Source organism: Argopecten irradians, chromosome 2 (genome assembly GCF_041381155.1).
Source record: "Argopecten irradians isolate NY chromosome 2, Ai_NY, whole genome shotgun sequence".
NCBI lineage: Eukaryota > Metazoa > Mollusca > Bivalvia > Pectinida > Pectinidae > Argopecten > Argopecten irradians.
In genome coordinates, this window is record NC_091135.1 from 18,831,442 (window position 1) to 18,847,231 (window position 15,790).

The window sequence follows — 15,790 nt, forward strand, 5'->3', positions numbered from 1 at the left end:
CAGTGCATGCATTTACTAAAAGAACTTCAGTGAATACATGGCCATCACTGTAAAACTTTTGTCTGCCCTTAAATCAGTTTTAATAGAGAAATTTTGTTGCCCCCATGGAGCGGCTCTGGAGAAGAATACCTGTATATATATATATATAAAGTCTGCAGTATAGTTAACTTGAATGCTGTGGTTGGCAGTGTTGTAATATTTTCGTTTGAAATTGGTTGATTTGTTATTTATGTTTTCTTTTTGTCTTGCAGGACAACATGTACAGCATTGCTGTGTCCAGTCCGGCTTAAGTTGGTGGTACCAGCCATGATGGAGGTCCTATAAGTTTGTCTTGGTGGTCAAACTGAATTTGACCACTGAGATAACTTTGACCCCTTCATCAGATACACATAAGATGGGTGATTCTAATCTCACCAAGCTGACAGCAAGTCTGGAAGAATTGTCTCTTCGAAAACAACTACCTTTAAGACAGACAGCACAGAAACCTATTCTGAAATATAACCATCCAATAGCCAAGCCAGTGCAGCTTGCGAACCACCAATCTGAATATATTGCCATAAGACAAGATGGCCGAAATGCCTACAGCAGCCTCAGCCAGGCATCCGTTAACAGTACAATGGCTCCGTCTGCTCCTTACCGACTCAGCAGAAACCCAAACCCTTCAGGAACAGATGGCACAACAACTCCTCTCGGGTCCTACCTAGGGGGACAAACATACATTGCACCTAATAATGTTGGTAAGCCTTCAACTCCAAATACTAGCAAGGGCCATTCTAACCCATATGCAAGGCCTCTTAGTGCCAAAGACATTGTAAATGATCTGCAGAACCAGACTAGAGTTGTCAAGAAGAGTTCTAGTTCCTCACAGGTTACACCAGGAATAACTGGACTCACCAGGAATGAAACGCCTGTGTCCTTTGTCCCAGTTAACTCATTTATGCGTCCTCAAAGTGCAGTGAGGAAAGATTCAGCTTCATCTAATCGTAACAAAGACACAGGAAATGGTAGAGAACATTCGGCAACTTCTGCACCAAAGGTTGTTGCTGTCAAAGGAGAAAATGGCACTATAGTGACATCTGACTCAGTACCAAAGGATAAACCGTCCAGTAACCCTGTACAAAATACCACAAAACCAGTTGTAACTACAACAACATCAACCAGTAGTGGACACAATGGACAAACATCAACTACTACCATAACCACAACAAAATCAGGTGCAACAGTTGTTCAGAAAGTCTCAGCTCCAGCCAACTTTGGCACTCAGATCAGTTCTATCATATCCAAGGTTACTGAATCCAAACCTTCATCCAGTTCCTTACAGGGTTCATCCAGTAAGGCCACGACTAAGCCTGTCTCCTCTATACCTAAACCTGGTTTCAGTAGTGCCTCCTCACAAAGTGGAAGCATTTCAGAAGCCACCAGTAGTGGCAGCACTAGTCAGTCTGGGTCCAAGTCTAGCACTCCCGACTTACAAGCCATGGCAAAGGTTCGTAATCTGAATTACACTCCAACAAAGCCTTATAATGAGGTCATGGAACCACCCACAGACTCGCCTGCACCAACACCACCTTTAGGTACAAAAACAGAAAAACCATCAGCAACATCAGCATCAAAGCCATCCAGACCCATGCAAACCACTGTCACAGCCACGTCATCACCAGAAGAAACACAAAAAAGAGACGCAAAAACAATTTCATCGAAAATGGCCCAACTTACTCAGAGTGCTACAAGTACCGTCTACTACAGCAAAGGGTCAAAGTCAGAGGTCATCTTACATGAGCAGCGCCCGGCCGTGGTGGGAGCTCCGTCCAAAAGGGTGATGTCAGAGAAATCTGGGTCTGGAGGTTCGATGGTAGGGGATGAGGAAGGAACAGAAGAGTCCGACTTCGGATCTCCAGGGTAAGTCAGAATTTTTTAACCGCTTTCTTCCCACATTTTCCCCATTTTATTTTTAAACAAAAAAGCTTACGTTGAAAGGTCTGTGAGTGAATTTAATGTATCAGAATTACTTTCCATTTTTCTTGCTTTCTGTATTCTTGTCTTCTTGTTTGTTGCATAGACATTCAGCATTACAAATTTCCTCATAGATTTCTTTAATGACGTACGTACCATGAACAAGTACTTTTTTTGTTCTGTTTAATTTGTATATATGTTGAACAGTTCAGCATCTATCATAAGTTATTAAGTTGCTTAGCCTTTTCGAACCCCAGATCCTCGTTTTCCTTTTAGATTTTTGTACCTTTATTTTGTTGATATTACTGTATGTATGATAAATGTAGTAACACTTACTAAATGATCTTGGATAATTTGCACTAAATGCTTTAAAAATCAATTTTCAGAAACAAAGTTTGAAATAGGCATCATATGTTTATACGTGTTGGTTTCTTTACCATGAATCATGATTGTTAAGAACATCAGTGTATTAAAACACATGGACATTTTGCTGTTCCGTTTCAAATTTGTATTGTTGAAATCTGGTTGGTAGAAGAGAGACAGGGTGAACACAGGAACAGGAGAGATTGATGGAAGTCTAGCATGCTATCACAAATTACTGAGTTCTCTTGTTGTGTTATATAACCAGTGTTTAGTGCCACCTATCCACTTTATTCCTAGTATCAATCCCAGCTGATGGTACTCCAGCATTCGTACCCTGACAATCTCTCCATAGCTTTGTTAGCACACAGAACTGCTCTCAACATATAATCCAAAATTAATTTGACAAAAAATAAATCATTTGAACACATTTTCCAAGAGTACATCAATATTTTGAAACAATATTTAAGGAAAAGTTTCTTTTCTTCTGTAAATGATTTTGATATTTATTATTTTGTAAGTGCATGACTGTGAGAGTCGGGTCTGCCTGTGTGAAGTCTGGGTCATAGAGGCTTTCATCTAATACTGGCCTTTACATGCACAATTTTGGCAGCATAAAAGTATCTAACTCATGCAAGCTTTCTGGGCTTTAGTCCAGCAGCAAGATCTCAAAGACTTGTTGTGCTATAGACATGCATACTGCGGCACTAGAATCAGACTGGCACAAATTGATGGAAATGGTCTAATTTGTTCTTGATTTGTGACCTTTTTCTCCTTGATCTAGATAAGTGAATATTGACTCAGTTGAAGTTCTCAACTCATATGGTTTAGTGTTTAGTATCTAGACCAAAGTTAGGTTTGGGTTTTATCACTTATGTTCAGCCATTCAGTTCTTTCAATGAATGCACTTCAAATTCAAATGGCCATTTTTGTGAATGATTGATAGATTTATTAAGAAAAAGGAAATGTAATGATATCCATATTGTTCTCTACAACCAGTGAATATTTATGGTTGTATCATAATTATCAAAGATTTATAGAAAAAAAAGGAAGTGGTTTATTATTATTTATTTTTTATATAACTCTTTATCTTTTAACCTTTGGTGAAGCCACCTTATTCTTTCAAGAAGCTGCCTTTTTGCATTCCATTGGAGTACAACTCTGCTGAAATAAGAGGGACTCTGTAGGTCTATAAGCCTTTACACAGGCCGCTTTAATGACTATCACCTGTAAGTCTGCTGAAGTCCATGTATCAAAAAATTCTGATATCGGTTTTCAAACACACCTTAGACTGTAATCTAATACTAAATGTTCTTTTTGTTCAACACTTACTCTCACAACAAAGGCCTTGAATTATCACAGAGAACTCTGTACCGAGCTCCAACATTGATCTGGGACTGTTTGAGTACTCCCTTTTAGAAATGGTTTGGTTTTAGCCATTTAAGGATAGTGGTAATAGTTTAAGGTTTCTATCAAAGGCGTCTGCCTTTTAATTAAAATCATTTTGGAATTTAAACCTCCACCTTCTATTTATAAAATGGCATTGATCAGTAATAAACATATTGGTGCTATGCTAATATTTCAACCCTCATACAGTCTCTATGTATGGTGTTTTTGTCAATGTACATGACAGAGTTTACTCTAAGCATTGTTTGATATTTGCTGTGGGAAGTTTACTTATTGTTGCTTTCATTGTGATAAGACCAAAGTAAAGGTTTGGTGCTGCGGTGAAACCAAACCTGTTTATGGACAGAGGAGAATTAAATCGCATGACTACTGGTCCGATAGGTATGATATTATATGGTAACACTTGCCCATTTTGTCCTTTTGATTAGTATTTGGCCCTTTGGAGAAAGCTTTGGATTCATGCAGTCTCCTCATCAAAATAGTCCCCAGAATCAGTTATACTGGGGCCCCAGCTGTGGAACTATTGTATGGTTAGCTTATGTTGTATAACTCTGGTGTTCCAGCGATCTCTTTAGGTAACTGTCTTTAATAAAAGAAAGTTTTGATTGTATGTTAGCTGCTTATAACTGGTTAGGGCTGGTCCCTTTAACTCTTTCAGGAACTATTGAAGGACTGGGGAATTCAGCACTTCGTGTAATTTAGATTAGACTTTGGCGATTTTTAAATAGTCTTGTTCCTTACTATGTGTTTTTTCTGCAATATTTTTTGTGGAAAATGGGATTACGTGTTTCGGAGTATAGGGCTCAGTAACCAAAGGTCTGAATGATTCTTCAGTGACTTGTTCAATGGAGCAACAGGTTTATTTACATTTATATCTACGACCCAGAACTTTTACGTAATAAATCTCACCAGTGAACTGCCAGTATAATAGGATTTATTCCAGTTGAATTGTATAATGTGATATTACATTTAGGGCTTATTCTCCTTTCTACAATTCAATAACGGTGTATAAAACGATATAATGTGATATGTTTGGTGTAAACATTACTTACGACAGATTCACAAATAGGAAGGCACCTGTGTCTTCATTGTACCGTTTAACACTTTTAACCACTTTTGGGGTTGGCTACTTGGTGTACATGTCTTTGAGATTTTAAGTTCTATATAACTTTGAATTACCATACCTGTTAGGTGTTTATAAGACCTATAGATTTTTGTTTCCTTGTTTGAGCAGCTAGGCCATTTCAAGACATGGCTCCTGGGAATGACTTATTTTAAGCCATATCTGAAGCAACTATAGGGAAAATCATTTTGTAGAGTCATCCACAACAGTCAATTCCTGGCTTTTTGATCATGAACTCACAGAACTGCTACTGGTTACATTGGATTGTTCTAGCCCATAGAAATAAAACGAGTTAATTATATCTAACAGAAAACTCTGTCATTATTAAAATTTTCTTTAAAGGTCTATTTATTTCTAAAATATTCTGATGTACGAATCAACATGTAAAGAATACCCAATTACTCTTCCAATCAAGTTTTATGTATAGAAGTTGATTGTGAATTGAAATATTCATGATAATGAAACATTAGAATGGTGTATAACAATATTGTACAGACTATATGGCATTGCCTATTTAGGCTGATCTGACTACGATATTTAACATACCGTAGTCAAATTCCATTGTTGAAAGTGTTGTCCTTACCAACCAGTAAACACATACACTGACTATTGTGCTTTGTTAGCTTTTATCACCAACATGTTCCTAAGTTAAACCAACGTGGACAAATATTTGGAATAAAATTAACACTAATGCTGTAAGTTTGTAAATTCTTGTTAAAGGAGAAAAATCACAATTTGAACACAACAAATTGAGATAGAGATTTATGTGAGAAAGACGATGTGATTACTACAGGTAGTTACCTGGATTGTATTATCTACCTGTTTAACACCTGTGGGATTGGTTTTACTACCGACAGCTATTGACGGGTCTCTACCGAACTCTTGTTTGTTTATGATCCCAATATGTCCTCCGATATCGTACTGTGCTCCATGTTATGTTCAAACCTTTTAAACCTGGCTCCTTAATTTTCATTTTAGATTTAGATTGTTTACATTCTACAGAATTTAAAGACATTAATAATATTTTGAATAATGCCATTCTATTTTGGCACATGCAAATTTCAATATTTTTATTTCCTATTTGAACATTTTAGCGCCTTAAGAACTGGGTTTTGTATTCTATATCCAGCTCATTTTAGGTTCATGACACAGATTAGGTGACTATTAGTAGACAGACAAAGGGCTGTATTTCTAGGTTCTGGTAACGACATCTATGTCAGTAGTCAAACAGGTCATGATCGAGTTCTTTTTTTCTGCTCTTCAAGAGTTGAGGAACAGCAGTGAATAGAAATGAATCGGCAAATAGATGAATCAAGTAAATTATCAATCACCAGCTGTTTATGATATTAATGTTTAAAAAAATGTTGTGTGTAGGTCAGTGTGCCAGACTACAGTAAAACATGTTAGGGTTCCATTGTTGTTAGTGTAAGCAATGTTTTTTAAACTTGTAGAACACGCACACCTAGCAAGGATACATTATCAAGGTTTACGGAACTTCGGAAGACAAGTTCTTTAGGGACTTGTATAATATAGACACCCTCTTTTGTTATAAACCAATCACTGGGAATTTTAAATCAATCCTCCATTATCTGCTGATTCAAGTATTCAATGATTTCTATAGCACAAAAAGCCTTGTTTCAATAACTGTACAAATCAAAATGGAAATAAAAGATTGCGGAATTCAGAATTTCAAAGAAGAAGTATATATCATACAAACAAACAGGTTTTGGTGAATTTTAGAAATGAAAAATGTATGAAAAGAATCTGCAGTTTCAAGACCCAGACAAGACACCGTGACCTAGACACTGTAGTGGAATATATCTCCAAGTTTATACAGGGCAATAGACTGTACCTGACTGATGTCACCCATGACTGCCCACTGAAATCTGACAATTATGGCCCTAGCTTGTGATACCATTAACTATTAATATGGGTTAATTAAAGGTTACCAATGTGGGCCGTCTAATTCTCTAGATCCCTCAGATTGTCAATTGGCCATTGATTAGTACGATCAGCACTAACTAGCTAGGTCCCTCTCGTTACTCAACGTTAGATAATTAATGGATCGAAGGACCAATACAACTGTTTTATAATTATACAGATAAAAGGAAGATTTTTCAGGGGCTGATTATAGCTGTTATTGAATTGGTAACAGATCCATATTATGGTTTTGTTAACCAGTAAAAGTCACATTATTTGACACCATATAATTATCTTATACAACAGTGGAAGATACTAAAAATCAAAGCCTAGAATTGACCTGCAAAAGTGAAAAGTGAGGATTTTTGTGGGAATCGGTTATTTGTTGATATATATGGTATTATTGATGGATGTTGATTGTATTGGTAAGTAAGATAACAGTTCAACTGTTTAGTATAAAGAACAAATTGTGCATAGAGTAAGTGAGCATTGATGAGACTCAATTTCTTATTTAAAAAAAAAATCTTTTATTGTTATTAATATTTAGTACTTTTCATATGAACCAAATCAATATTGAAAATGCACCGTTAAAAAGTTTTTTTTTTTTTTTTTTTACATATTTCATTGGATCTTTGTCTTTCACACTCTTTCATTCTCCGAGCCGTTATCACTTCCAAGTGACCTGGTTACTCTCTGAACTGCATGTGTAGAGATGTTAATAACGTGACCTGTCGATATTAAGGTCGATATCTTGCCTTCGCTCAGTGACCATGACCATGCCAGAAATGGAATGATAATTATTAGCTGCAAAGGTTGAATTGACCTTCATTTAATTGTTAGACAAAAATAGTTTCTATAGTTAGGCTAGAAATGAGCTCAATTTCTTCAAATTATACAGCTCTACATGAATGTTTTTGAACTGAAGGACAAATAACTGTTAGTACCCTTTATGTCCAGTATTTGCCAAAGAGGTGTTAGAATTACAAATACTTTCACATTCTGTTTCAAAAACATGATTTGTTAAATTAAACACCATACAGGCATTCATTATAATATCATTATAATATTAGTAATGGTTTTGTGAAGCAGTTGAGTATAATTACCAATCATGTAAACATTTCAGCTTTATAATTATAATTGAAGTCAAAGTGCATTTCTACCTTGCCTTGGCATATCACTCCATTAATCTGAGGTCAGGTTGATAAATGTAACCTAGGTTTAAACAAAACTTGCCTTGTGTGAACACCTTCCAACCCTTAAAGAACAATGACGTCTTTGAGGAGATTTATAAAACTTTTAATCACTTATTTCGCCAAGATTGTTAGCACTTGTAGAAAAAGTTGTTTTAGATTTCATAGGCCCTTACATTAGCCATGTTGAGATAATCTGTGCTTTGTGTTTTAGAGATTAGCAGCACCATAGGATCACTACACTGGTAGGGTTTCGTTACGTATTGTGTTTAACTCCACATAAAAGATTTCTCCCTCGATACCCTCATGGCTAATGAGCCTGGATTAATATGTATTGTAAATTGTATTCAGCAGTTTAAGCTTTCCTAACCTTTAATTAACTAGTGAATTTAAGCGACAAAACCAGCAAATCTGATCAGCCTTATAGTTTGTATATAGTTACCAACCTCACCCAATTTGAACACAAATAAATACATTGGCAGCTCATTTGTGTTCAACTTGTTGACAAATATGTCTTCCAGATGGGACAACCATCATCCAAAGTTCGTAACAAGAAATCTGGTGGTGCCCTCTTTACGAAAAAGAGGGACCCCTCTTTTCTGCATAGCACTGACAAAGTTGTCATCGAGGAAACCATTATAGAACTGGATAATGAGAAGGACGTCGAAGCAGACAACAAAAACATTGACCGTTCTGAATTATTTTGTGTGGAAAACTCAACTAAAGAAGCAGTTGATAAAAAACATTTTAATGTGGAGATAGAGGAACTAGATGCTGCTATTGAAGTTGTTAGGCTAACAAAAAATGTTGAAAGGTCAACTAATGAAGAGGTCAAGTCAGCTGAGTCAAAAGTTCAAGTTGGGGGTAAGAGGCCCAGTGAAAGTGGACCAGGGAATCCTGGGAATAACTTAGTCCAGGACGAAGATAGTGGTGGGGGAACAGAAACTCAAACTGAGGCAAATAAAAATGAGGAAAAGCTAAAAGAATGCGAGGAAGAAGAAGCACAGTTCACTGGCGTTGTGAAGAGGAAGTTTACATTGGAAGAAGATGATGAAAATGACTCTGGTGTTCAGTGGGTGCCTTTCAATAAAACTGAGGGACATGCTGAGGTGTGCTGTACTGAAACAGAAAAGAAACATGTTCGCTTTAGTGAAGAAATAGAAGAGAAAGTGTTGGAGGAAGTTTCAAATGAAGAGGATAGTGATGAGAATGATGATGAATCCTCTGATAGTTCAGTAGGTGAGGTTGAAGAAGAAGAAAATGATGAAGATAGTGAAACTGACAATGAAAGTGAAGAGTCAGATGAAAATACAGAGGAATCTGATAATGAGGAAAATGATGAGAAAGATGACAGAAAAGAAGAAAATCAACATGCTTCTGAATCTGTAGGTAGAACATCTAAATCTCCATTGGAAAAATTACAGATAACATCTGGGAAAAGGTCCAAGTCTCCACCTGCTACTGGGAACAACAGTGTCAATTCACCTAGATCAGGGGACAGAACTGCTAGGTCTGAGGATAATAAAATACCTTCTGATGACCTGGAAACATTCATGTATTTACAACCTGTCGACAAAGTGGTGGTAGTCCAGAAAGACATGAAGAGTTTCCCTGTAAAAAATGACAAGATTTACATCTCGTGTATCAAACCAGCAGTGGTTAATGAGACAACAAAACCAGAAAGCCTTACCAAGTTACAAAATAAAAATGGGTTTTCTCCAGTACAAATAAGTCCTCGTGTGGGAACCAATGAGTACTCTGTTAAAAGTCCTCAATCACTAACTACTGGATATTCTCCAACAAGAAGTCCAGGATCTGGAGCTAATGGATATTCCCTGACAAGGAATCTTCCTTCGGTTATCAAGGGATCAGCTCGGGGTTTGGAAAGTGTAAACAAAAAATCAGTAAATGGAAGTTCTCCAAGGCTAAGTGCAGCCGAACTGAAAGTCAATGATAAGGAATTGCGAGAAGATGACAATAAGATTAGAAATGATAACTTCTTAGAACCTGGTGATTCTGCTGCCTACCTGAAGGTAAAATTAGGTGGTGATGAAAAGAAGAATGAAGAGAGAAGAGATGCTACACCTGGTCTATATGTCAAGGAGACAATACATAAACTCAGGTTAGACGGGCACAGCGGACAAAAACAACGCTTGCCTGTCAGAGTTCGATTCCAGCAGCCTGGTACTGACTACAGAAAGAAACCAGAATTGTGTCTACTCAAACTGGACTCATTTGTATCGAGTCCCCGTACAGTCGCCAAGAAAGTTGGAAACATTTTACGTGCCAAGGAAAATAAAAGGTATATTTGAAAGTTAATAACAATAAAAAAGGCTTTGAACATTTTAGAAATGAAAAATCATGAAATAAGTTTTGTCTTGACTAAAACTTTTAAAATGCAAATTTTCTCAACATGCTTTCTCCATATACACTATTAAAAGTAAAAAGATAAATCTTGTAGATGAGACATGTATACAAATTATCCTGCTGTTTCAGACAGGCAATGCTCTGTCTAACAAAAGTTCATAGATGTATGTAATACTAGAACGGGTTTAAAATTCACTGATCCTCATTACCATAACAGAATTACCCGTCATAACGGTCCTTTATAAATATTTAAATTATTGAATTTCTTCCAAAAATGAAGAACCTGAAGATCTGTGAGTGATGTAAGAGAAATGTCTGATGATATTTTAAGCAGCATTCAAATAACACGAGAATATTTTGATCCAAATTACCAGAACTTTTAATATGAAGCTATTATGTGGACATTGAGTAGATAGGGTAAATGAATTTTATCTTTGTCATTGGTTGTTACTATTGTGATGGATTCATGGTTTATTTGGTTTATCTAACGATGCTTTTATTGGTAACAAAGTATCTATTTTATATTCAAACACATGCTCCAATTTTATAGTCTAGAATAAAAAGTAAAATGGATTTTAAAAAGTCACATAATCTTGATTCTATGAATCTTTTAAAGATTGACTCTAAATTCTATAAATTGCATCAGCATACAAAACCAATCTTTGAAATGAATCCTAGGATCATGTCATTTTTTGCTCATCATCAAACTAGATGATTAGTAAAAAAAACTATTCCAGATATGTGTGTTTTATAGGAAAATTAACTTTGACCATTTACTGATTATAGCTCAAAGGTATGATCCTAATGTTGCATGTCAAATATCATGGCAGATTTTAAAAAAATCTACTACTATCTACAAGATTAATTACATTTTATCCAAGTTTTTCTTACCAGATTTGATCTCTTAAATTGTTGTGTAAGTTTCCCCCAAGGACTCCTTTCTTTAAGTTTTGCATTTGAACCATTAGCTCGAAGTACATTCCTTTGAATATATATATATATATATAAATATAGATGCTGTTTGACCTCCAGACCTCGATATTAAAAATTATTGTTGATAAGTTTAATACTTACCTCTATTACTCTCAGTGCTTTATGACCACACGACCTTGAGAGTGGAGCACAGTGTATTGGTGTCCATCTCGTATATTTTGAACCTTTGCATCCATTGAATGCTTTTTAACTATTTTACTCTGACCTTTGACTCTACTTTTCAGTAACATTTGACCTTGACCTCTGCTGAGTAGCTTTCTTGACTTTCTATTTGACCATATTTTGAATTTCCATCCTAGAGCTGTTTGACGTTTCACCTTTTCTGAGTTGCTGCCAATGTTTGGCAGTTTCCCCTGGCTGTTATACATTACTGTACATAAGATAAAGGAGACAGCCAATGTCGGTGATGGCAGGGATTTTTATTGCATGCTATCTCTAGGGTATACATGCATGTATGCTTTGCTTCCATCATACAGCATATTAGGATTAGTTTTTGCCCAATAAAGAATTCAGCTCTGTCAAGAAGCGGCCAATTTTGGTTGTTAAGGACAATTTATTGTCAGAACCCTTGTACTATTGACAATGTTGCGAGTTATGGCACATGTTTGAAACTGAGACTGTCTATGGCACAGAGTTACTGGTAAGAGTGTTGATTCAATACCCGCCTTCACAAATACACTGATAATGGCAACTGCTTTAGTTGACTTACACTGCTGAGTTTGCCTTTTGGGGCTAATTCTCAAAATGAAAAACATTTATTTGGAGGCTTACAAAGAACGAATTGGAACTCCAGTTTACTTGGTTGAGTGCCAGCATGTTCAAAGGAGAATATTTCATATGGTTTTACATATAAAATGTTTATTCAATTGAATTTCACTTGATGTTTTATTTGCCATGTATAATAGATACATTGTAGATGTATACCGTAGACAGTAAAGAAAAAAATCTTATCTTCAAATACAAATGATCTTTACCACTGCACATATGGACTGTATCACAGTGTTTGATCTGTATTTCAGAATTAAAGTGTTACTGAAAAGTAGATAAAAGGAAGCTTGATCTGTCAACTTCACCCCTAAAATAAAAGAACTGTATATGAACAGTGTGGCTTTGTATAAGAAGTACAATTACGAACAACTGATAAAGGTTCTGAATGACAAAGAAGGTGAATATACAATATTTATCTGAATAAGCAGTTAACTTCAGGGACACATATAAATATATGGGCTATTGAAATGAAGTTTGGATAAGACTTCGACAGATCAAGTTGATGAAAGCCTTGAATCATAGATACTTGAATGAATAGTCAAGGGTGCTATCAGTTATGATTTTGATGCATTAATATAAGGATAGGATATGTCTTATCTAGTGAGTTGACCAAAAGCCCCCCAACAAAAGAGGGGATCATTTATATTAGGTAGATTATGGTAGACCAATTTGGATCATTTTCATGTTTTAAGTGTACATTGATGATTGATTTGTATTGCCTCCACTGTGTACTCCCCCACGTCTTAAGTGTACATTACCCACAGACTGTCACCCTGTATATGGGCTACCCCCTATCATTTACATTGAAATAAATCACAGAGAAGTACCTGAGAATGTTACCATTATGATATAACAGAATATCAATGCACTATGGTTTTGGAGTCCAAGGTATTCCATTATGATATTAGGGATATATACAAAGATACTCAAGGCCTACATACGTATTTAATGTTCTTTTCATGTAAATAGAGATATACATTATGTCATGTAATGAAAAGAAAAACACTTAAGAAATTTTATTTTGTAGATTTCTAAAGTGCCTTTTTTTTTAAAGTGAAAATTCTTTTGATGGCAACAAATCAAATATGATACCAGTTGGTTAAGGGCATTTTAAGGCTGATTAATGGTAATGTCTCCTTGATTATTGATATATAGTATTGTAAAGGTAATGTTCATACTGAATCAGTTTCATTTTAAATCAAACTTAATGTGCATTATATATGAAGTTTATAACTATTAAAGAACAACCTATGACCAATCCAACGTTGAATGGATTCTGGATTCCAGCTTTCAAATGTTTCTGAAACAAGGAAGTTGACTTTGATTCTAAGACTCATACAAATGCTGCTATGGACGTCAGATACAATAGTTTTTGTGGGCTTATTAGCTAATTATGGGGAGAGTAAAGTAAGATTTACATAGTAATAAATGGACTAACGTGAAGAGATGGACTTATCAACAGATACCATCGTTTTTCAGAATTTGTCCTTATTAAGAGTATAATGGGTTAATACCTATATATACATCAGATTCTGTATAATAATGTGTGATTCCTGGTAATCACATCAGAGTTGCCTGTACTTCTAGTCTGGATATGTTATTCGATCCTAATTTATATATTTGATTAGCCTAACAACTATACAGACTACAGATCTAGTCTATCTGATTTGGGTTCGGTGCTATACCAGATATTTCCTTGTCCAAACCTGAGACGGCCGATAACACCTCGTTTTGGTGTCTGTTTTCTTTATTGTCCCTTACAATATAAATGCTAATATAATTTCCTTGTTTCGATAGACTTGCACTTAATATGTCATTAACCCTGAATATTGGTGGAGAACGTTGCATCTTAATATGACATATTAACCCTGAATATTGGTGGAGAACGTAGCATGGTTTGGGCTCAGCTAGTGTAATAAGGAGTGTCTTTGGTGATTTGGGAGATTTGGTAACAAAAATATCTGTTACATCACTCTGACAGAGCCTGTAGTTACAATCACACAGATAACAATGCTTATTGAGGTTATTTAACAGCTTTAAACAAGGAAACATAAAACATTACATGAATTTGTTATATCATTTTTGTAATGCAACTTTTCTTGAGTATTATAGAACTAGAGTGAATTTAATTGAAGACCACTGGCATTGGACACTTCTGGAAGATAATTATAGCACAAGTCGTGGGTTGTGTGCTAGCCCGTATAAATCTGTATTGTGTTGAGGTACATAAAGCTGCAGATAGAAGGATGGGCTTAGTTGCAGCATGTATAAAAAAATGCTCTCTTAAAGACGCAAATTCTATTTCTATTGATTTTTTTTTTATTCTCTCTATAGTGGAAAATTTCCTTTCATTAACATTCACGTACAAGTGGTCTTCAGCCTAGAATCTTGGGGGAAATCAAAAACATTCACTATAATGTCATCTGATATTAATTTTGAAGAACTAAAAAATAGTTATTTTTTATATCCTATATATGGTATAACACTGCATTTAAGACAGTCTCTTTTTGATTTTTCAATTATAAACTGAATATCTATCACATTAAAGAACAATATATTCCAGCTCAGGCAATCAACTTTGATAAATGACAATGTTTCAGAGAAATCATGAAAGTATATGTTTTGATGGTAAGAGAGTTAGTTAATGTATTTCAAGTGAGAATTGTTTGCAATTGTCATGTTTATTCAATTTTAGATCCAGATATTTCCTGTTATGAGGTGACTATTTCCATCCCGTACATATGCAGACATTCTTTGCTTAGATGAACCTTGTTCTTTTGACCCAGGGCGATAGTCAGAAGGTCCATGTCTTGGAGATCATATATTGCTCTAGATTTTAGGAACGAAAGTAAGGTATACAGATTTATGCTCCCGAGTGCAGTTCACCATATCCATCTTATCCAAAGTCAATGTAGTGGGCAGACACTCAAGGTCTACAGAGGCAATTGATCTATAGCTTAATCCCGTTTTGGTTTTGTTTTTGGCTGGTTTCTCGGGATACATGCCCTAAGTATCAGATAGTGCTATTTGACAATTTACATAATCTGGATACAAAAAAATCCCCTCCAGCAGATACCTAGCAGATTTTGTACTATATATAAAGTTTGATCAGATTATCTACCAGCTAGAGTAGTGAAATGTATATGAATGATTCAGAAAGCTTGATTTTTTGTATGCAGACCTGTTCAGAATGCAAAGGATGATTTACGAATAATTTGAAGGTCATTTATCTCGATTATAAACAGATTAGGAAGTAATTTTTGGTGATTACTAAGCCCATTATGTTGTAATAATACTCATATACAATGCTCCTTATTACATCGCAGTAGAACTAATTGATCAATATTGATCAGTACCACATTGAAATTGAAAGCTTTTAGCTCTATCTTGTGATCTACTAGAATAATTTGTTTGATATGATTATTTTCATTTGCTTTTTGCATTCTCTAGTCCTTAAAATTCCTTGAAATTTGAAATACTATCACATTGAAAATATGTGTAATAGTTGCGAGTATTTTGACTTCCTGAAGAAATTTCAATTTCTACGTTGAAGCTACAGTATGGTTGAGCCTTTAGCGATTGAATAGATCTTCTCTAATTGATTTCTGACTTTCTGCTTCAGCAGCTGAATTCCTAGAACTCTTAGGCGAGGAAGCAAATTTACCAATAAATTTTCTGTCATAAATTCATAACTGTCCAATTTTGGCCT

General features: G+C 35.4%; 2 protein-coding genes across 3 annotated transcripts in view; both read left to right on the plus strand.

Annotated features, from left to right (window-relative positions):
- Positions 1–15,790, plus strand: part of LOC138314709 (tubulin monoglutamylase TTLL4-like) — a 52,998-nt gene that overhangs the window by 12,882 nt on the left and 24,326 nt on the right. For both annotated transcript variants that reach the window (XM_069255191.1, XM_069255192.1), the window contains exon 2: positions 252–1,899. In XM_069255191.1, the coding sequence (XP_069111292.1) occupies positions 395–1,899 (1,505 nt within the window). In that variant the 5' untranslated portion in view covers positions 252–394. The remainder of the gene's footprint in view (positions 1–251; positions 1,900–15,790) is intronic.
- On the plus strand, positions 8,430–10,265 carry LOC138312643 (general transcriptional corepressor trfA-like). The gene has a single exon (XM_069253437.1). The coding sequence runs from the start codon at positions 8,475–8,477 to the stop codon at positions 10,263–10,265; it is 1,791 nt and encodes a 596-aa protein (XP_069109538.1). The 5' UTR covers positions 8,430–8,474.

What these genes read in the sequence shown, in the direction of transcription:
- LOC138312643 (XM_069253437.1), top strand. Translation starts at nt 8,475, where the DNA reads ATGGGACAACCATCATCCAAAGTTCGTAACAAGAAATCTGGTGGTGCC.